Here is a 27,727-nt window from a genome sequence, read left to right on the forward strand (position 1 = left end):
AAGTACTCCACCCCAGTACTTGAGTCAATAAGTACATGCTGCTGGTCAAATGTTACTCAACTACTAGTGGTCAAATTTGTATTACTTGCTTTTCTAGCATTCAAGAGTACATATCAAAACATTTTCTTTATATTAATGCACTGCTGTATTAAAGTGTAGACAGTTTTTTAAATATTTCCCATAAATTATTATATATATACACGTCTCTGTGATGCGTTGTGAGCTTCTAGATCTGCCATTTCTTATTTGAAATAGGGCTTAAGTGGCCAATTCATAATGCATAAATGCTTTTCCCTTCCTAGAAATGCATTGGAATACAATATTTTTCTTTGAAATGCATTGGAGTGAAAGTATCCAAAAATACAAATTCTCAAGTAAAGTACAGATACATAAACTGTACTTAGGTATAGTACTCAATTAAATGTACTTCGTTACTTTCCACCACTGCATAGCATCACAAACACAAACACAATTGTCCTACTGTACCTTCAGCACTGAAAATGTGGTTTTACTTTGAGGTAAATAATGCCATCCTGTGGTGAAATACGGTAATACAGCCTTGATTTGTCTTCAGTACATATTTATTTGCAAACAACATTCTAGTTCATGATCATTTCTTAGTTAAGATACCTCCAGTTATCTAATGAGAAACACATACTCCAGTTATCTAATGAGAAACACATAAAGTACCCGATTTAAGTCCAAGTGCACTCAGTGCGTTTGTAATAGAGATAAGTGCCTTAATACAAATTAAAAAGTGCCTTTATACAATTCCCCTTTATTACAGGTTCAATTACTAGTCTCTCAAAACAATGATATACAGTATCTCTAAGGAAAAAGAGAATCACAACAGCCCCAGTTAACAATACAACAACTGTAATAAGTCAACACCAACATCTACAGTAAATAACATTTAACAAGCACTAACATTTTATTTCAAATAATAATTCAAATCAATCGTTAGATGTTTAGTACAGTTATTAGACACAACTATAAAACGAGTGACAGTTAAAATAAAGCCATCAAGAATCTACATTGCTCATGGGTCCACATAGATTTAAATAGACTATCTCACTGCATAGATTTAAATGATTTCAGTAAATTTCAGTATCACATTGAATATGGTCACTGTCGGGGAGAAGCCTTGTAGCCCATCTCCATTTAAAAATGTTATGTATTTGGTAAATGAATGCCCAACTTCGTCATACAAAAATGTAGCAGATCTGACGATATATTGCGATATCACATTGCATAGATTTAAATGAGTTTCAGTCTATGGTGTAGTGGTTAGTTTTCATTAGAGCTGTATGAAGCAATGTGTCTTGAAGTTGGCTTTTATTCCTCAATGAGCTGCAATGCAATCTGGTCACATGGAGGGGGCAGAGCCATCTACAAAAAAAAAAGTGTTGAAAAACATGATTTACAGAATTTGTCTATGCTCGACATTCCCTTGGATTAAAGCAAAATAAAATGTCACGACTGAAAGAAGGTGTATGGCCAAGTCATGTGATTTGTGAAACAGTGTGAAAGGAGCCCTCCCCACACTGTTTCCTAAACAATTAACACAATATGTAAAATGAAACTCGATTATGTTTTAGTAATATTGTTCCTGCTGTTCTACATATTGCCAACCAGGTGAAGAAATCACAGATTGAGGCTTTAACCTTTGCTTTTATGACATATCCGAGACCATTAGGGTTTTATGGAAAATGCTTCTAAACATTTTGCTAGTTTGACCACTTCAAATGCTCCAATCTTTGAAAATATTACCAGAAAATAGCCGACGCATTGAGAGCTTGTAGATCGGCTAATTTAACTGCGCAACATGCTTCCATAGAAGACATGCTGGCCTCTATGGAATCCAAAAGACTGAAATCAGTCGTGGCGAACTTTCATTCATGCATTCCAACTATATTGAGACGTTTGACGTAGGACGTGCTACATGTATGGCCGGGCGCAACTAAGACAGGGGTGCCCACACTTTTTTGACTTGAGAACTACTGTGACCAGCTCAAGAAGATCTACCAACCAAAACATTATAATAATTATTAATAGCGGCGCTGGCGTTACATAGGACAAACACACTTGGGACATAGTGGAAAAAGTCTTCCTCCCATTCTGTATGGAAGTCGTAGGTTTTCGGGTTCTTTGCCCATTTTTATATAACTTTGTAAAGCTACTGACGTTTGCGTGCAACACTCTTGAAAACAAGGCATCACATTGTGGGTTTGCCTACTATAGAAGCTGTGAAGGGAGCTGACTGGCCATCCTTCCTGTCAATCAATCAAGTTACCTTAATTCAAGTGGCAGATGCCAAAAGGCGGAGTTTTGTGATTTTTTTTTGTACACATTTTTTCATATTTTTATGTAAAACAAATTAGGGGCATGAGGTCTACCTGCACAGCCTTTGTGATCTACTGGTAGATTGTGATCTACCTTTTGGGCACCCCTGAACTAAGAGATGGCGCATCAAACATTGACAGCCAAAGTACAAAAATGATAAAATTGAGTGAACGATGAGGATAGGAAAAGCTGTGGTGGAGGAGGAGGTGGTGTAATTTGTTAATGAGACGACATATCAAACTTACATTTGAGCTGGATGTAGCACAGATCACAGTATGGCTTCCTGTTTCGGAGTCGAACCTGGGATCCTGCCTCTGTTCCTCCCAGATGTTGGCCACATTCCACACACTGGGGGGGGGGGTTATTTGACAATATGTAGAAAGAAGTTCAGCTGAAGCAGATTACAGACAATCATCAACACCTCAGCGAAGCACTGAATAGCCTTCACTGTTCTGTAAAGAAAGAAGTCTACATCTATCCATCAATACTAATCGACCCCAGTACAGCTAAATGTGGAGATCCGAGTCCAGTGACAAATCAACATAACAGTGAACATTTAAACGCAAAAGTCAAGCTTCCTCTACAACGTCAGCCCTTAAAACAGAAAGGAGAGGTAGAAAGATCCCACAGGAATGAAAGACTACTTACTGAGAAAGGAAGAGTTGAAGTGAAGGAAAGAGTCTCAGAGAGACGTGCGCTAATACATCTTAGTGAGGTAAGAGCAGCAGCCTTTAGGATCTAGCCAACTACTGCACAGAGTAACCCATCTGTGACCTCTCACCTGGAAGCAGGTCAAGTGGTAACAGAGGCCAAGGGTCTCGATGACCATGGCTGCCCCCCTACCCAGGACATGCTCACACACACAGCAAATCCTTCTGCCACTCACCAACCTGTGGCAGGACATGTCAGTGTTAAGGCCAACACATATCAAAGAAGTAGAGCTAGAAGAATATATCGTTTTGGTCAATATATCTGTCATTATTTGACTTATTTGACAACATTGTATCTGTGATTATGCAGCTGATTTTTAACCAACTTTCTACTTTGAGTCCCTATTTTGTCCATGTCAATATACGGTAGGTGAACATTTTCACAAGTTTTCAAAAGTCCCCCCCCCCCCCCAAACTTTGACTCAATAATTTTTTTTCAAATGGATTAGAGTTGATTTAGTCCCTTTTAACAAAATATAGTTGAAATATCTACGATTCACCAAAATTGGGTAATAATCTAGGCCGAAAAATCTTGTGTCAGGCTCTACAAAGAAATGCCACACGAAAAAAACACAACATGCGCACAATGTAAAAGACCAGACTGATTCACCTACAGTACCTGGTGCCTTGTTGAGAATTGGGCAGGGATTGGGCAGATGGCTCATCTCTCATGGTACAAGATGGTAGTCTCTGGGTCATCTCCGTCCCCAGGCTGTAGCGTGATGCACAGTTAGTGGTAGGGCCACAGTGACCAGCTGCTGACTGGGGACGTGAGGGGGAACCAGGGGACTGACGCCAGGTAGTGGGGATGTTTTCCAGGGAATCATACCTGATGAGACAACATAAAGTCTAAATGTTTGTCTGTCTTGCTTACAAAGAATAAAGCTATGAGAGGCACTGCTTAAGCACTTTCAACCAGGTGGACATTTTCAAACATTTCCCCCAAATTTCCAAAATGTCAAAACTTTAAAAAAAATATCTATAAAGCAGATCTACAAGCTCACGGGTGACAATGCAAGGGGTTATGAGCTTGTAGGTTGGTTATTTTAGCTATTCGTCAAACAAAAAATGATATAAGGCTTAGTATAGGTGGTTATTGGTTAAGCTGATCAAAACTCAGAATGCTGCCCACCTCCTCAGTGGAACTCCAACATGGACAGGCTCCTTGCATGCAGAGGGGCTGCGTTGGCGTATCCAACTGTTGTCATTTAGAAGCTGAGTTCTCTTCCTCATTTCCGCCAAGATCTGCTGCCTCTCTTTCTCTGCCTTTGACAAAGTCTGCCCTTTCCTTTTCCTCTGATCTCCTGGACCAGTCACACCACAAGATTAACATTGAGACATCACAAAAAACAACATTATACCAGGGAAGGTAAAAAGAAGTCCAATGCGTCGGTCCCCAGCAGAAGGGCTCTCAACAGGGACAACTTGCATGAGAGAAAATAATACCTGGGCACTTCATAAGAGACTAGAGTCAAACAGGGCTGTTTGACTCTGAGGAAGACGAAAGTCGAAACGTCAGTCAGCCCTGCAAAACAATGAAAAACGGGCAGACCATTCGAGTGCTCCAGTATATTTTATTTGGGTAGTCTCTTCTGAAGTGCCCAGGTATAATTATTTTCTCTGATTATACCAGGAAATATTGTACCTAGAATTAAAACACATTTTTTCCTCCTGTGTAGACTAACCTTTTGCCTGCTTGGGGAGGCCACCTAATGTTGGAGTAGACTTTGACTTTCCCCTGTGAGAGGAGAGACAGCTATGAAATTATTCATATAATGTATACCGTTTTCCCTATGGAGATTTATTGCATCAGAAGAGTGAAATGACAAATAGCATCCAAGTCAGACAGAACTATATTATGGGTGAGGTAAACGTGTTATCTTGCATTGAGAGGTAATTAAAAAAAAATGGTACATGGCAATAAACAGTTGTCTATAGGACATTTACAGCCAGATCTCTACATTTAAAGGGGTTATGACATAAAAAGCCAAAGTGTGCCAAGCATGCACTGACCTGTCAGCAGCAGACAGCTGCACAAAGTCACAGGAGTCTTCAACCCTGAGAAGCAGTATCAGCAGCAATTAGACCCAGCCAAGGAAGCAGAAGGAGCAGCAATATAGGAGGGTTGAACTGCCACCACTTTACCAAATCACACATTTAACCCATTCAATCTGGGAACGCATCTACAAAAGGCCTTCTAAATCCTAACAGTTTTTTGAAGAAAAAAAAAAATATTGCTCTATCAGTGGTGCTCAAACTTTTTCATGTCAAGGACCACCAAAATGATATGTATTTGGCCACGGACTCTCACCGAAAAATATTTTGTTCCCCCTCCCCCCAGAAGCAAAGATTTGAATTACAAATAGCCAAAGAAATCTTAAAATGACAGATGCGTTCCCGGTTTTAATGGCATAAATGTGAAGCACTGCTGAGTGTGCTTCAAGTGCCATGATTGCACTCAAGAGAGTAAGCAACAGCAGCATGCTCATCACATCAAAACAAAAGGTTGTTTACCACTGTCGCTCTGCCAGCTTGTCATTTTGCTTTCCTTGCTCATCCTTCTGGGGTTTTGAAACTGGATTGTTAAACTTCGACCGCTCCTCGTCATTGCTGTGCTCAACGTCCTTGTTGTGACTGGTCACTCCATTCACAGGGGGGCGGGTTGACGCGGGGCTTACACGGCAGGTTAACTCACAAGAGCTCTGTTCCAAATAAATTAAGTAAACACATTTACTATACAAACATCATCCAACAGTGACTCCTAACATCTGCTCCGTAACCAGCCTTGGGAATATGGTTTCTAGCTGAATTTCATTTAGGAAAATAATATTTTACAAAATGACTACTACCTGCTACATAATGAATAAAGTTCATTATAATCTAAATCAAATTAAAAAAAGATCAAAAATGTTTTCAGATGGGTGAGCCAACTGCATTGTGGGAACAATGGCATGAAAAAGGCAAAAATCCCTACTTTTGAGCAATGTTTTTCTTTTCTTAAATGAATTCAGTGACATTCAGTGTCTGCTGCCTTGGGAATGTAATCAATTAAGATGAGGTCAGTGATTTGATGATGATTTTGACCCTTTAGCTACAGATGTTTACCTCTGGTCTCTTGTATTCTCCTCCCATAGCATCCTGTTGTGCCCTCTGCCACTCTGCATCCAGCCTCTCCTGATCACGCTGGTACTGCTCCTACACACGCACCAAATAAGACATGAGCAGGTTACAACTAAATGCATTTGAATCTACAGTTTTATGAAATGTACCGTGTATTTTTTCAGTAAGCAAACTGCTATGTATTGTGCTAAGCTTATGCTTTCTAAATACCCACACCAAAGATACATAATGATCTATTATTGGTTCCTCTGGGCTCAAAGTGTTCAAATTCTGGGCTCTGTGCAAAATGAGTTTAGAACCAGTGTGCTAGTTATTATTCTGACCTGTAGGAGGCGCTCTTGTTCCTCCTGCCACCTCTCCTGGCGCCTGCGGTCTCCTTCAAGGTCCCAGCTGGATGAGGAGGGATTAAGAGATGGCACCTGCAGCTGGTGGTGCAAAAATACAAGCTCAAATACAACTGCAATGTAATAAATTATGACATATTCACCCCACACACACACACACACACACACACCACCTTCCTTCAGATCTAAATGGAAGTGACAACTGCTTACATCTGATATTGCAGATTCTGATCCTCCTGCAGTGGAAACAATGGAAAACAAGGTCAGAAAACAAACGCTGTTAAAGTTGCAATAATATGTTTGTCACCTCCAATTGTCAATACATACAGATAAAAGGGCACTGCACAACAAACATGCTCAAAGCGGTTACAACAAAAGGTTGAATTTGTGTTCCAAGTCAATCAAAAAGGTAATCGCATGCAATATCATGCACAATTCCCTAAATTAAATACACACACAGCCGCAATGTTCAGTTGCTTGCAAAAAGTAGCCATTTCTGGGCTAGAAACTGTAGAATTCTAGCACACAAAATGCACACCACACAATTACTGTACCACATAGGTAAACCCATGAGCTGACCCCTTGACAACCTGAAGAGAGAGGTCAGATGTGTATAAGTTGTATTCCTACCTTTCGGTTGTTTCTTTTTCTATTTTATTTTCTATTGTCTCATCACAGACATGAACAGCCCTTTGCTTTTCATTACAAATTGCTATTGTATTCCTGACTGGAGTCTATCTTTGTTACCCTCAAAGGATTTACTAACCTTGCATTCTCATTTACCATCCCTCCATTTTCTGACAAGCCAAGCACCTGCCACCAAAAGCTCCAAAAACAAGCTGCAATTCAAGCTAGTTTTACCTTTCAGTGTGAAAAAGTCTGCTCTCCTTTGCCAGTTTGTCAACATAATATGTCCATAATCTACACACAGGGAGTGTTGTGCAATGAAGGATGAGACAAGTTTAAGCATATTATACAAAATAATTACTAGCCAGAAACCCAACCCGTGTTTTAAACCCAGAGTCATGTTTGATATTACCTTTACTTCTGTTAGTCATGCCATTAAAGTCTCCATCCACTTCTTTACACGCCATCCCCTGGGAAATTAAAAAGAACAAATCTTTACCAGTACCACATCAGCCATGTCAATTTATTCTTAGTATTTATTTTGAATGTAAAGTATTGGAGCTCACATTGACTGCCTGTCCATTTTGTTGGGAAGATTTGGTGGTAGGGGCTTCTGTAGAGACAGCGGTTTTGTGATCAGGTCGACCAATCAGCATGGGCACTGCAGCTGTCAAATTGAGCGTTTTTCTGCTCTGACACATCTGGTTGGGATGACCTGCACCATTTGTGGCCCAGTCTGTTGATAAAAACCAGCCATCAGAAACATTGGTTAGATGTACTCACTACACTTATATAATTTATGACTACATTTAATTTATGACTACATTTACCAAGTGGCCACATGGTAAACCTCCACCCCTGCTGCTAAAGGCAGGGTTCCCATACATTTTTACCAATGAATTTCCAAAACTTTTCGAGAATATTTAACCCAATGTCCAGGCCTATATAACAATCATTCAGCGCAATAATGAGTCTCTTACTCCTATGTGCAATGCCCAAAGACGGGCAGAGTAGCAAAAATAAAACATAGAATGGGAATATTCCATAAGAAATGTCATGCCAAATTTACTAACGTGTAATGTTATACATGTTTTGGAAAATGTTTTTTTATTAACAAAATCAATAGCCAAAAACAATGCATAGCCAAATATTTTTCAAGGACCCTTGATAAATTCCAAACATTTTCCAGGACTGGAAAAAGTTTTCTAATTTCAAAATATTTCCAGGAATTTCATGACCGTGAGATCCCTGTAAAGGAGTTTCTTAGAAGTTGATTTACCAAATACAATGAGCACACAACTTCAGGAAGTAGGAAGAGGGAAAAAAAGCAAGTAGGAAGAGGAAAAAAAAGCACCATTTGCCCTGGATTGTTCCCTCACCCTTGTTGCCGTAGCGCCGAATTTCCATATTAAGATTGCCGATTTGCAAGGCAGAAGTCATGGTGTCCTTCCACTGGTCGTAGCTCATCTGTGTTACTGTGATCCCATTAACATCCACAATCTCATCCCCGACACAAAGCGGGCAAAAGTCGGCTGGGCTGCCTGAGGACGAAATAACATCTTGAGGAATTGTTCAACAGAAACAGAGGACGAGGCCACAGAGTTGAGGACTTGAACTGCTGATTACAAATGAAGGACTATAGGTCAGTAAGGCAAGACTGTTTGGCAGCGTAATGCTGAATACGTAAGTCACACTTCTCTTGTCAAACATTAATGACATGAAGGGCTGTCCACACCAAACACTACAACCATCTCCTTCACCAGGGTCGTCGTTATAGTTGTGGCGTGGACTCTGCCATCCACTTGTTAGAATGATTTTTAAAACACATTTATAGTTAATAGTGTTGGGTGTGGACGGCCCTTCACCTACATCACTGGATAGGTTTTGCACTTCAGTTTAATTTTTGATTCATATAACCATTTACATATCGTTGCTGTCAGGCAGAAAGCTCCATATTTCAGATTTTCGCTTTTTACCCCCGTAAATTAATGGCCTACTTCGTCGTACAGGAGTGTCGTGCAATAGTAGTGAAAATTGCCGATCTACAAGATCATAACGTGTGACACGACTAAATAATAACTACCTTTTTATCCATCGGAAAACAGGTAGTTATTTTTTCCATTTCCTGAAAAGTAAAGGCTTTGGACACAAGGTTTCCACCCGACAATGACAAAATGCTGAGAGGGTAGTTTAATGTAATGAGCATTTCACAACGACAGTTTAGTTTTTGTAGGTCACTCCTACAAACTGTACAGTTTCCGAAGAATCATCTTTAATTATTTGCACAAACAATAGACATTCGATACTGTATCAAAGAACGGTTGCATTCCTATCAGGCCCAGTGAATTCTACATGTTATCAGATTACATGGTGTTTATACAAAGGCCTCGTTCAGATGAAAAGAGGCATTTGATACTATGTCCCTAACAATAACAACAACATATCAAGTACTACGTCAGGCTAGAGTTGAACACAGAAGAGTCTTACCGGGTTGAACGAATTTAACTCTCGCACCAGTGGAGTCCCAATGAGTCTGGAAACCAAAGTCAGGTCTGCTGTTAGGTTTAAGACTCAGACTCACCCTCATGTCACTGAAATGCACCTAGGAGGACACACACACACACACACACACACACACACACACACACACACACGTAAAGGTGACACCTCATGATCCAATGTCTTGTGCTTCCTGGAGGAAACCAGAGCCGTTGATGGCACACTACAAGCGTATAGGCGTATAGGGATAAAATGTGTACATTTTAAATGAGATACCTATGAGAAGGGCCAACATAATTTTAGGGGACACTGGCAAATAAAATGCCTCATGTTAAATGCCTCATGTTAAATAAAGAGAAGTAAAAAGCAAACATACCTCAGAGGGCTCAGCGTGTGGATTAGCATGCCGTTTCCACAGAAGGTCCTCATTGTCATTTACCTGGGGAATTATTCAAACAATGTGTGCTCAGTATGGATAATGCACTGAAACATCTGTAGGACAAATTCAGGTTTGCAAGTACAGTACTTGTTCTGTGATGACATATTTTTCCTAATTTGCCCAACATGCAACATAATAAAAATAGGAATGCTATTATAGATTTAAACATCTACTACAAATACAATGTAATCATCATCACCCTGTCCTTTCTTAAATTATGCATTTTTATTGCATTTCTGTGGTCAACCTAAGTGCATGTGGGTGAGAGTGACACTTTGTGAGCTTGTAGTACTGTAAGTCAACACTAGTCACCCAATGATGCAGCAGCAGTTCCATTATTAATAGGAAAGGGGATCATAGAAAACTTGCTGTAGGTAACACAAGATGTGTCACACAAATGCCCTCTTTTACACCAACACTTTGGTCAATTTAACCCATTAAAACCGGGAATGCATCTGTGTAACCACTTAAACCATTATTTTATACTTTGGCTATTTCTTTTTAAATCGTGAACATTTTGAGCAAATCTTTGAACACAAACATTTTTAAAACTTTGCTTCTGGGGATTCTACAAATGTCTTCTAACAGTTTTTTTCCTGGATAAACTTATGTTGCTAAAATATCTGATTCTCAAACCTTTTCATGTGAAGGACCACCCAAAATGATATGCATTTCACGGCACTCGCGGTATGAGCTTCTATATCTGCTATTTTTGAATAGCCAAATAAATCTAAAATGTCACAGATGCGTTCCCGTTCCCGGATTGAATGGGTTAAGGTGAACAGCAAGTGTGAGCATGCTGGGTGCACAGTGGCCATCGTGACAATTCAAGCTCAACTCACGTTACACAGTCTGGGCAATGAAGACACTCTGGAGGGCTTGGTTCCAAAAGGTCTGGCGGTGATGGCCGAAGACAGCCGGGTGGAGCCCTCAGACCGCCTGAAACCTCGAGGCAGGCTGGCCGAGGCCGACCCGGACACAGATCTGGAGCTATACCTGTAGAGGTTGGTGGCCTGCTGGCCTCTGCTTGGCCTGCCGGATATTTGCTGGGCCTCCTCCTGGTATTGATGCTTCTTTACATTCCTCTCGGTCAGAGGATCCACTGCTGGCTGGTCAACTGGACTGGTTAAGTCGTGACCGCTGGATGAGAGTTCCTGGTGACTTAAACTGTAGTTTGTAATTGATATAGGCCCATTTGTAACTGCTGCTGTGGGGGCATCGGTGAGAGTAGTTGCAGGGTTGTTTGGCATCAATGTTATACTTAGAGAAGAGATCTGGTTCGGAAGCTCCAGTCCTGCCTGGGCCATCACTTGTGTCTGTGAGCTGAAAGGGCACTCCAAAGAAGGGGTTGTGACTCCTGCTGCATCTGAGCCAAGGGAGGCAGAACGGATGCCCCCTACGAAGATGGTGGGATCAGAGGCAGGCATGGCTCCAATAGAAGGTCCCTGGGTATATTATTTGACAGATGTTAGCCAGTTCTATAGAGCAAATAGTGTAAACTGTTTGGCCTGAGACAGCTTTAACCACTAGACCCTATATTAGGGTGACCATAATTCAACCCCTCAAACCGGGACCCTTAAATCAATGCGCGCGTTCGCCGTGCACGCCCATTCATTCACGCGCATATGTATACGCACCATAGGTGTTGCATACAGGCAACGACTGATTGACACACATCAGCCTCAGCGTTGAATTCAGACACGCAATGGATTTGTTCAGGTTTTCTGATTGGTTAGGTGAGCATGTTTACATGAAAACATCATGATAAACATCTATGCAACCACTGAAAACAACTATTATTTTAACTCTGGCGAAAACCTGGGACAATGTTGTAGTGAATGTTGAAAACCGGGACATAGTGTTTTAGAGAACCGGGACATCTGGTCACCCTACCCTATATAAACAGCTCACAACGTGTCCTGACTCCCGACACATTGCGAGCTTGCAGATCTGCTATTTTTGAAGTTTCTGAATTTATTTTGAACAGTTTTTGAACCTAGATAATGACATGCCCAAAAAAGGGACACCAGAGTTCATCTGGTTAATAAAATATCATCAAGACAAGGGTTAAACAAGTCAAGAACCTAAGCATTAATGGCCTCCTTCACATTTTCAGCTCAGCACAAAAGTCTAATGTTGTGAAAAATGATTCCAGCAGAAACTATCTACTATTATTTACTACTACGTACTACCAAAGACAATTGTTAATGTGGTTAAAGCAGGACAGAACTGTGTAACTCACCTGCGTGTGGGCCTGGGCACTGGGGCTGAAGGGGTCCTCGGTGGCGTAGCTGCGGGCCAAGAGAGCTCGAGTGCGGGGTCGTAGATCAGAGCTAGACTGCTTTGATGTAGGAGAGGTGGAGTAAAGGGAGTTGGCAGGGTTGCTGCTGCCTGATGACTGCTGGTCCCTGGGGAATTGGACATGAATTGAAAGCCGATAAGGAAGAAAGAATGGACACAAGAGCAGAGATAAATGGGAGGGGGTGATTGTGTCAAATTACACTTTACCTCAATATACTGCAGTATCCTCAACAGGTAAAACTTAAGTCAGCTTTTTTGAACACTCACATACACTTCATAATATAGCAGTTTGGCAGCTAAAAGATTTCATTATAAAGCCTCATTTATACTTAAGTCTTGAAAGACAGTTATTTTCAGAGGTTGTATGACAAACTATAAATGATCCCTTAGCCTACCTCTGTGGCACTCCACACTTATTTCCCGTCTCTGTAAGGCTAGTCACAGCCCCGATGCTCATCTGAGTGATGACATGCTCTCGTTCTTGTGACTTCTTAAAGAAGTCCAAGCTGGTGCTCCTGCGGCGAATCTTCCATTTTGTCAACGCCTAATTAACATAACCACAACAGGTAACTTAAAATCTGTTAAAGCTACTTTGCATTCTGTGTGGAGTTAGCTTAAGTGGCGTTGACTTACATCCTGCCACTTAACTTCAATGTCCTTGACCTTGGTACTTCTGGTCCACTGTGGGGGGTCTTTGTTACAGTTCCCTGCGCTGCCAACCCCTGTGCTCACAGCAAAGGAATTCTCCCCCGAGGCTTTACGCACAGGAGACATCATTGGGATGTCACTCGATGATTTACTCCTGTTGGCATGCAGGGAGAAGCAAGAGACATAAAACACAATACATTTGAATATTGCTCAATAGATGCTAGCATAAGCTGTGTGAATTAAGATTTCACTTGTGGTGTAACAGCACCATCCTCTGGGAAGCAAGTTGCATAGCAAGCATAAAGCATGCAGAAATCCTACAGGCCACACACACACACACACACACACACACACACGGTTGCCCTGCCCATCCACCCCCATACATTCTACAGTAAAGGGAAGGCCATGCGCCAGCACAAACAATATGTACCATGCAGTTATGTTTCCAAGATACTGAAGTATGCATAACATAAGAGTGATGACATCCAATAAGTTATATGGCTGTAAGCAAATTCTAATAACCAACAGCAACATTTAACAGCTAGGCGTCACATCAGAACAGTGACATCATTTGAAGGTAGGTAATGAGGCTATGAGAGTTTAAACACTGTTGCATCTTAGAATTGTACGGCCAGTCCTCATGTTGGATAAACAAAGTATAGTGTTTAATATCTTGGGTAATAACATAAGGTGGTAGGCTTGATACACATACAGTACATATACTGTAGATTCCTGTTTGGACATGACATATGCAGCTTAGGCGACAGAAAAGAAAGTGACAAGCACAGACGCTAAGGCCTTTCTCAGCTTCCCACAACCTACTCAGGAATCCTTCTCAATGTCAAGTTGTCCTATGAGAAGGAAACCGAGTTATGAAGAATAAAGCGAAGTCTTCAACAATTTGCTCATAGACTTACCAAATCCAGCCAGGGTTGACCTGAGCTGGGGTCCCAGGTTTGAATGTTCTACAGAACCAAAGAAACAAAACCTTTTGACCAAAAGAGCCATTTGGCAGACATAGCTAAATTGTATCAACTTAGGGAACAGATGCAATACAATAAAATGAAATTAATCCTTGTTGATAGAAAACATTTAATTCAGTGGAATTCAATATCCCTCTAAAACTTATTCGGTGTGATGTTGCAAGACAAATAAAATAGGCTTTCAAAACACATTCATGCATGAAGTCACATACAGCACATTAATTTCGTCTGACACTTTATTGACACACTATTTCAAAGCACATGCACTGCTGGTAAACACTTGTGGCAGCACATAGGGAATAATAATAATAAAATTCTGTTATGACTATCACGTCAAGACACACCATATGAGTCATCTGCTCTGCTATCAGAATGACAGATGACTCATGACTAAGCAGCATACATTATTTGAATACAGCGGATACATGCCATCAGTACCATAAAAAGGTGGCTGTATAAACACCAGATAACACAGCATACAGTGCTTAGGAAAAACAATTCCGATAACTTCAAACAAACAAACAAAGAAGGGAATGGGCAACTTCGCTTGTACAGTACGAGTATTAGGAAAGAACCTACTATACCATAAACAACGGTACCATTTGCATGTCTTAGACAAATATCTGTAACATGTTTTATGTATCAATATACTGACATGCTCTGCATAAGAGCAGGGTAGACGAGTAGCAGAAAGGATGGAGTGAAAAAGAGTGTGACTAAGAGGGTCTAATATGGGTGGAAGAGTAAAATTGTACAACCGAGTCGCTTGCTTAAGACAATTTTCAACTAGTAAATGCTTTTAGCTGAAAAGCTGTGCTTTTCGGTGAGCGATACAATTCTACGACTAAGTAGGCTCAATTGTGTGCATCCATTGGGCAGTGGGCGAAAGAAAGTGTGTATGGTTTTTGGGGTAGGGGGGGGTGCATATTCAAAAACAGACTCAAGAGTCTGCTTAGACACTTGAGATGCTGCAGGAGACAGGTTTCATGCAGCAGTATGTAGGTGTCACAACCCAGGATTTCATGACTCAGGCTCAGCAATTGATGAGTATGAGGCCTTGAGGCTACAATCAAAGGAAAAGTATAACAATTATGAATAGTCAACAAATTACAAAGATCAGCAGTAGAAAGCTTTCAACAAATCCATGCAAAGTGAGAATGTTAGACTGAGCATTCTTGCTTCCCAACTCTTAGTTTACGTGATGTGGATAAGGTGATTGGTGGATTAGTAGCTAAAGCCCAAATTAAAAAGTAATACAAGACGTACAGCAGAACCAATTATACAGAGCAGGTTCTTGCAGTTTCCAGTGTACATTGAATTACTGCTAGTGTAGCAGCCAGTAATGCACCAAGGGACAAGATTGAGGATTGTTATTGGTTAATGAAGTAGATCTGCTTCCATACTTTGCCATTCTTCAACACTGCCTTGCTTAGCAGAATACTTGCACACTTTAAAGTCAACAGACCTCAAGTCAAACAGTTTGCGATACCACGGTCTCTTCTTAGAACCCTGGTAAATCCTCCGCACGCGGACGTCCTCCTCAGGTGTCCAGTGTCGGGGCATATAACGGTCAGAGTTAAGATTGGTGGATGTCTGATGGTGGCTTAGCTGAACTCTCCGGGTGTACAGGTCATCTAGAACAGGGTCTGCCTCCGTATACTCTTCTTCAGAGTCTTCCTCGCACACAGCTCTCAGGAAAAGCTTGTCATCAATAGGACATTCGGGGAGCGACCGACAGAATTGGGGCTGAAGGGAAGGGGTCGCATCTACCTCGCTGCTGGAAAAAGTGGTATATTCATATTGGTTTATTAAAGGAGAATTCCGGACAAATTAAGTGTTATCTTTGATGTCTCGTTACTCACCTACCGATGTGAAAAGTAGCGTTCTTTTTTTTCATATATTCCCCTGTCGTCATTTTTTAAACACCCTCCGTTGTTATAATGGGAGCGTGAGGGTTAGTGAAGTTCGTCTATTATAACCGACGCAATGTTATTTTTTTCTCTACTACGATTCATTGTAGAGTCTCATGATAGTCAAACATGCGCTGAAAATTCCTGCGAGCCTGCCGTTAATGGCGAACGATTTAACACTGGTTGCTTGTTTCCAGAATCTGGCAACACGAGTTGCCAGGTTCTGGAAGAAACAAGCAACCAGTGTTAAATCGTTCGCCATTGACGGCAGCCTCGCAGATAGTTTCAACGCATGTTTGACTATCATGAGACTCTACTATGAATACTAGTAGTGAAAAAAACAACTTTGCGTCGGTTATAATAGACGAATTTCACTAACCCTCACGCTCCCATTATAACAACGGAGGGTGTTTAAAAAATGACGACAGGGGAATATATGAAAAAAAAGAACGCTACTTTTCACATCGGTAGGTGAGTAACGAGACATCAAAGATAACACTTAATTTGTCCGGAATTCTCCTTTAAAGAATGGCAGACGTTAAACCACGCAGAAAAAGTCTCTTTTTCACACCATCTCCATGGCGAGTTAGATAGTGAAAGTAGAGGTCACTCAAGATAGCGGCCTTGGTTGCAAACGTTTAGATCAAATGCTTTCTATAGTTACCTAGAGAAAAAAAAACATTAGCAGAGCAATGTTGTTGCAAGCTTGTGCCTGACCTAGGCGTGATGAAATCCCCTAATCCCCTAGACCATTACTGGGGGCTCACAGTGCTTAGCCTACTGCCCTGTGGCATTCACTGGGGGATAGGCCTGCCACGATTATTACACTACCGCCAAATCGCAATTATTTGAGATAATCGTGATTATTTAGCATAATCGTCAAAACCGTTTCCATGTTGAAAAATTATGGGTTGAGGTCTACAAGCTCAACCCATCGCATCGTGACGAGTTGCGAGCTTGTAAATGGTCTATTCCCATATACATACACATAATCTTTTATTTGAATATTTAATTGTCATATCTGCCCTGTACATTTTGTTTACAAAGCCTAAAAGCCAAACAGAAATGCAAAAATATTGCAGAAAATATTTATTTATATTATGTTCCATATTAAATGCCAAAATTACAACTAAATCGTTATTCATATGACATTTAATCGTCAATATGTCATGACCGTGACAACCGTATTGGGGGATTGGTGAATATAACGTACGACCGGCCATGTCATACGTCTCCAGGTCTAGCACCAGCCTATTTGTGTCCTCAGTTGCTGTCAATATGGTAACCACAGGCCAATTGGAGAAAGATCTTGGCAGGAGAAAAGTTAAGGCCAGATGGTGTTCTCTAAGCAAATACAGAGGCAATTAAGCAACAAAATGACAACTGCTTCCCAACAATGAATTTAAACAATAACACTATTTGCATGGTGATCAAAGCCGAGTGCCAAACACACATTCTGGATCTGTTCTTGAGTATTAGTGCAATAATGTCATTAGTGCTAAATAAGTAGTTGTATTAAAGACATTTCAAGATATGCAATGCCAGTAAAGAAATGGTAAAAACAGAGTCATTTGTTTTAAATTATGGAGAAAAAAATATATATTGATTTGGATTAAAAAAAATTACTTATATACTACATATCCATCAGAATATTCATAAGTTTGTTGAGTTGAAGCTGAAAATAAAGCTACAGTATCAATGGTAACATAAAAAATATATATTCTGTAAAGATTCTGAATATATTCTGAATTTCTATTCAAACAGTAAAAGGATCTGCATCAACAGTTGCTTTTAAAACAAGCGTGTAAATGAACAATTCTTACTTGATTCAACACTTGTAACTTGTTGGGCTGGGCGGTGCCCTCTTTTTCAGTAGGCTACAGAGGTGCAAAACTCATGGCAAGTTCACCTTCACTTATATTTCACTTTTGCTGAGATTCTTGTCTCTCTACCGTGTCTGTCCCGTGCAGCGCTGCAGTCTCTCTGTCCATTTGTGTTGCAGGATACATGCATGCACGAGTGTCATTTGTCACAATGTCCCTGTGTGAGTGGGGATGCACGTACAGTGCGTGCGTAATTCATAATTAACCGCAGTTGCCGTGTGTCCGTGTTGGTATTGCATGTCTATGACTGACTGAGGAATCTGGTGTGGAAAAAATAAGCACGGCGCTTGTAACTATAGGTAGAGTAAACTACGTCACCACCCGCACCTGTATGTGTAGCTGATGGAAGGAACTGTACAGTATGTGAAGCCAATAGAAGCACTTCGTGTGAATGGGGACATCACAAGCCTCTCCTTCCTATTGTAGTCTGGGGGGACAGTAATTCTGATACATTGCATATAATTTAAAAAAAAGTTGTCGTTGACGAATTGGAAAAATATTCGGGAAGCGTCTTCCTTGGCCTACTGGCAGCATACACAAAAGTTTGGTACAACTCTTGTGTGCTCTGACGAAATAAACTTAAAGTCGCACACACATACATGTATAAATACGAAAATAGGTCAATAAATACAATTGCAAGAGAAAAGCACAGCATTAAGGAAAATAACTAGAAACTGAAGAAAATACATAGGCCTCAACAGATTAGGTCAGTTATAGACGATGCACGTTAGCAGCACATCTGAAACTGTAGTTGTCATGATAGCTGTACCTAGTGAGAGGGCTGGGGCAGCCCATTTCGTTCTCCTGCCCTCGCTTTCTTCGTAGGAGTGCTGTCGGGATGTAGCCTCTGTTTAGCTGGGCTGATGGCTGCGTGGACTCCATACTGAAAGCCTGGTCTGCCTCTGCGTCACTCTCACACCCTGGGGACCACACAGACATGTGGAAGTACACACAAAGAAATGCAAGCGACAGAGCAAACGTAAAGTCGAAGAACAAGTAAAATAAGGCATGGAGAGCATGAAATGTACAGAAAAAGAGATGAAGAGCAAATGTAAATGAAGGAAAATATCCAAATATCAGGAGAGGAAAGAGATGAACCTTGACTGGACAATCTTCTTACAACCAAGAGTCGCTGTGCCAGTCCCTCTCACCCCACTTTATCACCACTGTGTGGAGCCTGACAGAATCTCTCACTTACGTATACAGAGCACAAACATGAAGGCGTTGTATTCAGAGGAATGACACATTCAGATATAGGGATAAGGAGATTAGATGATTCAGAATGATTTAGTATAAAAAAAAAGAGCTGAAAACGTGTTATTCTAAAACAGTCCAAAACTGTTACTTTTCAGGATATGTTAAAAAAATAAATAATAATGTGTTCCAATGGAGTCTTTATTTAGTCACAAGCTCTTGTTAATATTTTTAATTTGTTAAATATTTATAAAACCCACAGACAAACCCTGGCAAGACCGGCATCCGTCCATTTTTTTGCAAAAATCACAAAAGTAGCTGATCTACATGCTCACTATTTTCACTACTTTTGTCAGTGAAAATACACGAAAAATACACGAAAATACAAGGTTTCTGCCAGACAGCGACGATATACTAGAGTTAAATACAACCGGCATCATATATTGTGCATGTAGAATTGTGATTAAGAAGTGTACAGATTAATACACCTACTGTAATAGATGGCAAATGTCAAGAAACTTTTACCTTCATTGCCAACACGAAGGGGTTGGGAATCCAGTGAGTCAACGCTATCCATGGAGTCATATCTCCTATAGTCTGGTCTCGGGCGCTGCACCTCGACTTTCCCTTGGTACCAGAACTCGTATCCCCCATCCTTAGCGCCCTCCTCTAAAGCCTGCGTAAGGGACGATAAGAGGATTGATGCCCACATAGCCGAGAGCAAGGAACTCACAAATACACACAGAGCCCGTCACATCAACCTACCTTGGACAAGGCTAGGCCTAAGAGGCCCTCAAAAGCCTTGAAGTTAAGATGAGGTCCACTGTAGAACTGGTCCAGCTGAGCTTTCCGTCCCAGCCAGTAGACCGTTATCAATACCTGACAAAAGAGCCAGAGGCTATTCTCAGTTTTTGTGTTTTATTTATTTATTTTTTGTTTTGTGATGTGTAGAATAAACTCCGCACTATTATTTTGGCACTGCCTTCTCATTCGTATTTAAACTAAGTGAATAGTTCTAAAAACTTAAATATCCAAACTGTACTTCCAGGTAACGGTGAACTCTATGCTATTTTGAAGGTTGCTGCATTACATTGTTGTGGTTTAGGCCTGTTGTAGTGGGGTAGAGTTTAGGCCAGTTGTAGTGGGGGTAGAGCTGCACAATGAACATGGTCAGCCAAATTTGATCTTGCGCATGAAGGTTTAATCAATTTGATACAGGAACATAAGCCAGATCAATACCACTAGTCTGCAGGTGTGGCAGATGGACAGCCACTTTTTTTAATGTGAAAGAAGAAAAAATTTCAAACAACTGTCATTTAAATCTCATATCCAATGTCATGATCTTTGTCATGACTATTCTATTTTAGATAAACCAATAAAAGGCCTTTGCAGACAGGGTGCGATTTTTTGCACGGAAAAAATGCACAATATAATTTTTTTAATGAACACATGGTTCTCAATGACCTCATGCACACCAGCTCCGAATTTACCGTGCGATGCGTTTTTTTCCCAATCGAACCCAGTTCGATTCGTGCGTCTTTTCGCATGCGGTAAAAACTGATTAACTAATCGCACCCTGTCTGCAAAGGCCTTAAGTCTGTTAAACCAGATTACAAAAATATACATTTCATTTATCTGAAGTAGCATAGTGCTTTAATTATTTCATAATGGTTTTTAATGGTGCAGCGATTGTTTTTTTTGTGGTTTAGTGTTGAGGTTACTTCTACTTGCATCATTATCAAAACGATTAGGGAAGCACTGGGGTAATGCAGAAGTCTACTTCTAACTTGTATCATTACTATTAGGGAAGCACTGGGGTAATGCACAAGTCCACAAACAGCAAAGATGCACGTCAGTACAAATTGAATCTAAATCTAAGTTTCCTAACCTCAATTCAAGGACACAAACTGATCATAAATGTCATTTCTGACTTTAAGCATTAAAATACATAAATGTGTATGCACAAATAAAGAGTCATTACTTACGTTTTTCAGTCTTCTACTGCTTTCTTCGCATCTAAAGAGTGAAAGATTGAATGAAATTACCACTGAAATGAGACCGTGAAAATGGCAACCACATCCATATGGACCCTTTTCACGGTAGTAATTTTGAAAGGTTTTTTTTTGCAAATAAATTGATTCTTTCCATTGTAGAATGTTCATTGTTCATTATGATGGTGGGATTTGCCTTCCACTTGGCTAAATGCTTGCAGACTGCCAGTCATAATATTGCCTGAACAGCTCATGTTGTTGGCTTCATTGTATGTCTGGAACATTCTTTGTTACTCAGCTTTACTCGATGAAGGTCTCAGGACTGAAACATTGTTATCTCTAATAAAAGTTCAGTTCAAGTTTTAAGACCGTGTGTGGGAGTTCTATCTTTTGTTGACTACGGATATTTCCTCCTACGCACCCATCTACAAACTGAAGGTCTGCATGAGCTTTCGCAGTCAAGAGCCAGGAGAACAAAATGTCATAAGCCCCTAAATAACCTAATAAAATTTGAATGACTTACGTATTAACCAAAATAAGTTTTACTCTTATGTACCTGTACACAAGATGTAACAATAAACAAGGCACACAACAAAGGCACTTACTGTGCTGAGTTAACTGAGCTACACGCAAGCATAGATATAGAAACCTAGATACCTCATTGGCCTCTGCAGTTCGTTGGAGCAACTTGTATCGCGGCCGCCATTTTCGCGTAGGCAAACGGACACTCAAAGTGTCTACTGGCCAATCACAGCGCGTTGACTACTGGCCAATCACAGTGCGTCTTTTCTAAGACCTGTCAGAATCAGTTGTCCCGCCCCCACCTGCCTCTGATTGGCCTACCGAACGCCCCCTTCTGTGACACACACGGAAGCTTCCCTACAGCTTTCCTACGCTAAAATGGCGCCCAAGATACACATGCCTCAGAGCCGAAGGAGGCGTCTACCTATATATGTCTATGCACGCAAGTGATGACATTGAGTTATTGTATTCCTTCACAAGACTCACTTTTTGTCTTGTGCACATAGGTGTGCTTAAATACAAACACCATCAATATTACCAAATGGATTGCCATTTTACCTTGACCTACAATATCATTTTGGATCAAGATAAGTGATCGGTGCATCGGTTCCAGTGAGTTAGAGACATCTGTGGCCGGACAGCAAGGGAGGGGTGTAATTGGAATGTACTGTAGCTTGCAGAACCAGGTCCACGTGAGAACTCATACGGATATAAAACTACATTTTCTAATCCGAAGGTTTATTTTCAATATTCAAATATGGTCTAAATATTGAATCTTCATTGACATCCCTCATATTGGAGATGAGGAGTAAAACATTATCATCTTCTTCAGACACCTACTGTATAGTGTGTACCATGTCCAGTTATACCTGAGTGTTACACGAGTGGACAGGTCCTGAAGGTCTCCTGGATGAAACAGCTGTGATTCATTCAGTCCTAGCTTTTCACAGGCCTTTAGAAACACACTCACATTATCCTGAGGGTAAGAACAGGTAAAGTAAAACAACTTTTTGAGATGTGACCATTGAAAGAACAAGAGAGGCAAGGAAACACAAGGAAGGCATAATAGTGTAGGGATATTAAGCAGATGGGTTTCCCCATCATCCAGTTTTTATGCACGTTTTTCATTTGCACAAAAAGAAAAACCCCAAATGGAATATGGAAACAATGGTGTTTGCATAATGCTCACAATATATATGAGATGGAAGCACTTTTTCAGAATTCTGACATGGAGAGCATTTAACTCACATGACTATCGATTTAGCACAATCATATTTTAGAACTATATTATACTAGATATATATACATATAATAGTTTATTTATTTTTACAGTTCTGTAAGTATATTATAAGTAAAAGCCACATCAGTTTTAATACCGTTCCAAATTCAGATAAAATTTAAGAATGCCACCGTGTTCGTGGGCATGTTTCATGAATGAGTTTGAATCTGTGAAATGCTGCCCTGTTAATTGACAGCCCCAACTTATTCTGTAGTGATGCTTTTAGTCCTCATATGTAGCAGTTCATAACTGTATCCAACTCTGAGACTGAGGCGACCGTTTGGTCTGAATAAAATACATATGGGCATATATTGATGACATCAGGGATCTCCATATATGGGCCAAAGGGTTTGATGCACCGAGTGGGAAGTCTGTCTGATCAGCTGATCTAAAACAAATATTGATAAATCCGCAAACGATATAATATCGATAGCAGTGTTGTCCTTTTCATTGTTTTAATCACTTTTTTATAATTTCACAATTTTTTTTCAAAAATTGTGAAAAAGGCTGATCTTCAAGCTCACAACGCGTCACAATATATTGTGAGCTTGTAGATCAGCCATTTGTCATTTTTAATTTATATCATAATCATATCATTAGAGGCATTTGGTTAAAGTTCATTTGATTTTCCATATTGCCCAGCCCCACAGTAGCTATTTGTACCCCCTTTTATTTTTGGCTTTTCTTACAAATCGAACCATGGATACAACCTAGCCGAGTCCCTCTCATTGCCATTATACCGTTTCAGGATCAGTCAACTTCAAAAATCTGTTTGTCTCTCACCAACTTACACAGGAAACCACATAATGTGTTAGACTTCCTTGCTACAAGGTGCTGTCTCAGAGCACACTTGTATAAGACTTTGAGAAAGGCATGCAAGACCCAAAACTCACCAGTCCAGCCATGGTTGTAGAGCGCCTGTTGATTCTATTGATGAGTCCAGGTTTCAATTGGTTTATCAGACTTGGAAAAAAACAAATACATAAAGTTTAAAAAAAAAAAATCAGGAATTACATTTAAAATCAGGAATTACATTTCAAGTGCCAAGAAGATGTCATGGTTTTGTACTGTAGATGCAAGAGCTACATATCACTCACTCGCAAAGTAGGAGTCCATTTTCTAGGGCAGCCCGGAAGTCATTGCAGCTAAAAGATGTTTTGGTCACTGCCTAAAACAATATAAACATAACATACTATTACTGTATCTGTAACCTATTGCCATTCATGTAGTCAGTCAGTCCATTAAACAGATGTAAGCAACACTGACAGCCATGTTGTTTAAATGGATCTTACAATGATCATAATAAAATAACTAGCAAATAAGACAGTGACCACTCAAAATGGTATGGGGACAAGCATGACCAATGAAAACAACAATTCTACTTTAATGAACCTGTACCAGAGTACAGACTAGAATGTTTTTTAAGCATGATAGTATCAAGGACAATGAAACAGGCAAAGGGCTATAAAATGGGAACACAGAAAAAAAAATGGGTTATTACGGTTCAGCCCTATGACTAAACACTGAGCCCCAACGGCTGATTCTTCTCACTAATTAATCCCCCCAGGAATCCACACAATTGGGCATCAGCCATGGTATGGCTGGTTCTCTGTGGAATCATGCAGAAAATTCAGTCCACATTAATGCAACCCAATACAATTAGGCCTATGTGGACAACCTTGCCCCCCTGACCCCCCCCTTGCAAAACCTAATTTTAATTGGCTATTTCAATAAACAATTGCCCCAGTACAACCACTGATTCTATGGATTACAGCCATATGGTTTAACACAATTGTCAAAGCTCTACAGCCACATTGGTTATTGTCCATCAAGGGGACGTCTTGTACTGGCATAAATAAACATGTGGCACGCCACATGGGGCCACGGGCAGCTCAAATGAAAAACTACTGACAATTAACGAAAGGGCACAGTAAAGATAAAGTGTCTTCCAGTGAAGTTTAGAGATAGATTTAAATGCTTTTTCTCCTACCGTCAGACGCAATGCACATGAAATGATTGTAGCCAGCAATAAAGGTACACAGCCTTTTTAACATAATAGTAATTGATATTTGGTAATTTCTCTTTTACTATGGTTGAGCAGACCCAATAATATGTCTTAAAAAGGCAATAATACATGCTTTAAATTTGACAGTGCATTGTATGATACCTGTAAACTACATTATAAGCAACATAAAATGGAAGATGCACATTTGCAACCTGGATTCAATTATATTGAGGAAAAATGTTGAGGAATTTCAGAGTTTAGCTTCCAATATTGGCATAAGGCACAGAGTGTAGAATTTCATAGAGTTTGATATTTAACTGCACTGCAATTCTTAAAATAGACAAGCACCGATTATGATTTGGGTTCGTGGGTTAATAACTGTTCCATGGTTAACTCTCCCTTGAGCAAACATGACACACACACACACACACACACACACAGTTCTTTCTTTCCTAGCTTCACTCATCCTTTCATCTATCATTTCAAGGATACACAAAGGGGTAAAACTGGCATGGGCAGGCTGCCAACAAACCGTTGGGCAGGCTGTCATAACTGTTCACTTGGGCACACAAACTACAACAATGGCCCCATTTAGACTGTTATTTGTCAACATTTCTGTGCTGGCCAAATTCTACAAGTTGTGCTTCATAGATTGTGACTGACGTTCAGAACAACATCCCACACAGCACACAATGTCTATGGCTTCAGTACTGAAAAGAACACCAAGTAACGTTAGATGAGCTACATTTGCAACAAGATGTGATGTGCAGTGCCATGGAACAATACTGACTAAGACTGTAAGTTAAAATGCAGGAAAGGGAACATACTGAGCCGCTGTCTTTAAGGATGTGGATCTTATTTTGAATAAGAACAATTATTATTGGAGTGCATGCAAGATGATGCAACCCATCCATGAGGTAGTGCGGGTGTGTGTGTGTGTGTGTGTGTGTGTGTGCAATCCAGAGCGGCCCTCACATCACTCAGTGATGGATGGACACCATGCAGGTCAGTCACCACAAGTACATCAAAATGGTGTGCGTCATGTGTACCTATATGACCCTGTGTTTAGCTCCTATCTGAAGCGTTATGAGCACAGCTCAGTCAAATAAGTCCATGCAAATGTGAGCACAGGACTTCTTTATGGAAGAAAGCATGGCAAACCCTTATTAGTTTTTATCAGTGTACATTTGCATTTTATTGCTATAGTTATAGACAACCGCTTCAACTGATGAGGCAAGGATGGAGCAGTGGCTCGCTTTATCACTTGCTATAGCAAAATGCATAAGAGTGCGCTTACAAAATAAACCGTTCCTGCACAGGCAGCACAGCCTCACAATTTCTCTATCTAAAAAAATAAATAACTGAATGAAGTTGCAGAATGAATGATACTATGCTAGTAATGGAATATGACAAAATGAAATCAAGGATAACCATAGCAAGTCTGAAGGGTGACAGGTTAGGTGGGCTGCACCAAGGAAGAGTGGGCACATGGTGTTAAATCAGCTATTTTTTTCCAAAATGTAAAAAAAATTATCTAATACTGTGTATATTTGGAAAATGTTATGAAGGAAAGTTAAGTTTATGATTAGAACTAGCCTTGCTTGGTTGGATCAAGACGGTTTCTCATAGAGTTCTAATGTATCAGAGTGCAATACACCTCCCAACCAATAGGGTTGCACAGTGACAGTTGAAAGCATAATAGATAATAGGGAGAAAATGGCCACCAATCGGATTAAAATGCTTTTTATTGAACAATACGGAATATGCAGGTACTTATGAGGGCCCGTACATAATTGTAACATCCGTGACCATGAGGTAAGCACTTTATGTTTGAAATCTGAATGTTTAAGTAGATGTACGGACCCCAAGTGCAAGAGTGCAAAGACTATTTGGAAAAAACTCCAAGACTGCTAGGGCAAGGCAACGATTTACATGCTGAAACATTCGACAATTAAGGTCTAATATTCTACAAAACCTGTAGGCCTATATCCAGTGGTACACAAATATTCACATTTTTTACTTAAGTAAAAGTATCAATACTGCAATCAATGTAGAAATACTCTGTTACAAGTACAAGTTTTCAAATGTATAAATTGTAGAAAAATAGTTTGAAAATAGTATACAAACTCACAATGCATTGTATTGCAACGCATTGTGAGCTTGTAGATCGGCTATTTTCAAAATGTATATAGAGCTGAAGTGGTTAATGTATATTTTGTAATAATAATCAAAATGTAAAAATTAACTAGTAACTAAATAATTGTAGTGGAGTAAAAAGTACAATATTTTCCTATGAAATGTAGTGGAGTGGAGTAGAAGTAAAAGTATTGAAAATTGGAAATACTCCAGTAAAGTACCTCAAAAATTGTACTTGAGTAAATGTACATAGTTTGACACCACTGCCTGTAGGCATATGTATATCCAGTCATGGCATGTATATCCAGTCATTTTGGGGCATAAACAAGAAGTTGAAGGGTAAAATTAAGTCTGATAACGATGTACCATGCATTTTCACATCATGTACTTTATATTACTTAATCAATATATTTTTATATTTTAACATTGTATACAAAATAGGCAATTTCACATCGAGGTTGCCCAGGTGTCCCTAGTAGTGCCCACCTATCCTGTATCCGTCTGAAGTAATCAATGAATCAAAGGGGTCACTATTACTAAACTTACCTCCATCCAACGCTGAGCCTCGTTGAAGGCATTCACACAGCTGACGCTCGTATGTTCACGCCACTCCATGACAATGTTAAGAACACCTCAACTAGGCTACACGATTCTGAAGTTGACTTAGACCTACTTAAAACCGTTGTCAACACAGCAAACACAACGCTCAGAACAACAAAACCGTTTAAAACCTATAAAATAGAAAATATTCCGGATTGTGTGTGTTGCTTGGTCACGAATGCAATATGCTGCT

The 27,727-nt window shown here is 40.1% G+C and overlaps 1 protein-coding gene across 6 annotated transcripts; it reads right to left on the minus strand.

Annotated features, from left to right (window-relative positions):
- Positions 1-571: 571 nt before the first annotated feature.
- Positions 572-27,727, minus strand: LOC308090365 (LIM domain only protein 7-like). 6 transcript variants are annotated; one of them, XM_080435503.1, is made up of 30 exons: positions 27,481-27,727; positions 23,891-23,961; positions 23,687-23,756; positions 22,384-22,490; positions 20,987-21,017; positions 19,767-19,880; positions 19,527-19,677; positions 18,577-18,727; positions 13,949-13,996; positions 13,017-13,185; positions 12,779-12,927; positions 12,325-12,490; positions 10,925-11,527; positions 10,020-10,082; positions 9,632-9,746; positions 8,524-8,685; positions 7,711-7,880; positions 7,557-7,614; positions 7,379-7,438; positions 6,728-6,753; positions 6,497-6,598; positions 6,159-6,248; positions 5,568-5,755; positions 5,067-5,111; positions 4,739-4,791; positions 4,186-4,357; positions 3,673-3,882; positions 3,125-3,233; positions 2,589-2,691; positions 572-1,389 (listed from the first exon to the last, which is right to left on the minus strand). In XM_080435503.1, the coding sequence occupies exons 1-30, from the start codon at positions 27,547-27,549 to the stop codon at positions 1,367-1,369; spliced, it is 3,648 nt and encodes a 1,215-aa protein (XP_080291629.1). In that variant the 5' UTR covers positions 27,550-27,727; the 3' UTR covers positions 572-1,366. The 6 variants fall into 6 exon arrangements, with proteins under 6 accessions (XP_080291629.1, XP_080291631.1, XP_080291633.1 ...); XM_080435505.1 differs by lacking the exon at positions 13,949-13,996; XM_080435507.1 differs by lacking the exon at positions 7,379-7,438 and having other exon boundaries at positions 6,497-6,592.

This window comes from Gymnoscopelus braueri, assembly GCF_963280865.1.
Source record: "Gymnoscopelus braueri genome assembly, chromosome: 1".
In the NCBI taxonomy this organism is placed as follows: Eukaryota; Metazoa; Chordata; class Actinopteri; order Myctophiformes; family Myctophidae; genus Gymnoscopelus; species Gymnoscopelus braueri.

Coding starts and splice junctions, on each gene's coding strand:
- LOC308090365 (XM_080435503.1), bottom strand. CDS start 27,549: ATGGAGTGGCGTGAACATACGAGCGTCAGCTGTGTGAATGCCTTCAAC. Junction 12,928..13,016: donor TTGAAGTTAAGTGGCAGGAT/GTAAGTCAACGC, acceptor TATGTTAATTAG/GCGTTGACAAAATGGAAGAT. Junction 6,754..7,378: donor AGACTTTTTCACACTGAAAG/GTAAAACTAGCT, acceptor TTTCCACTGCAG/GAGGATCAGAATCTGCAATA.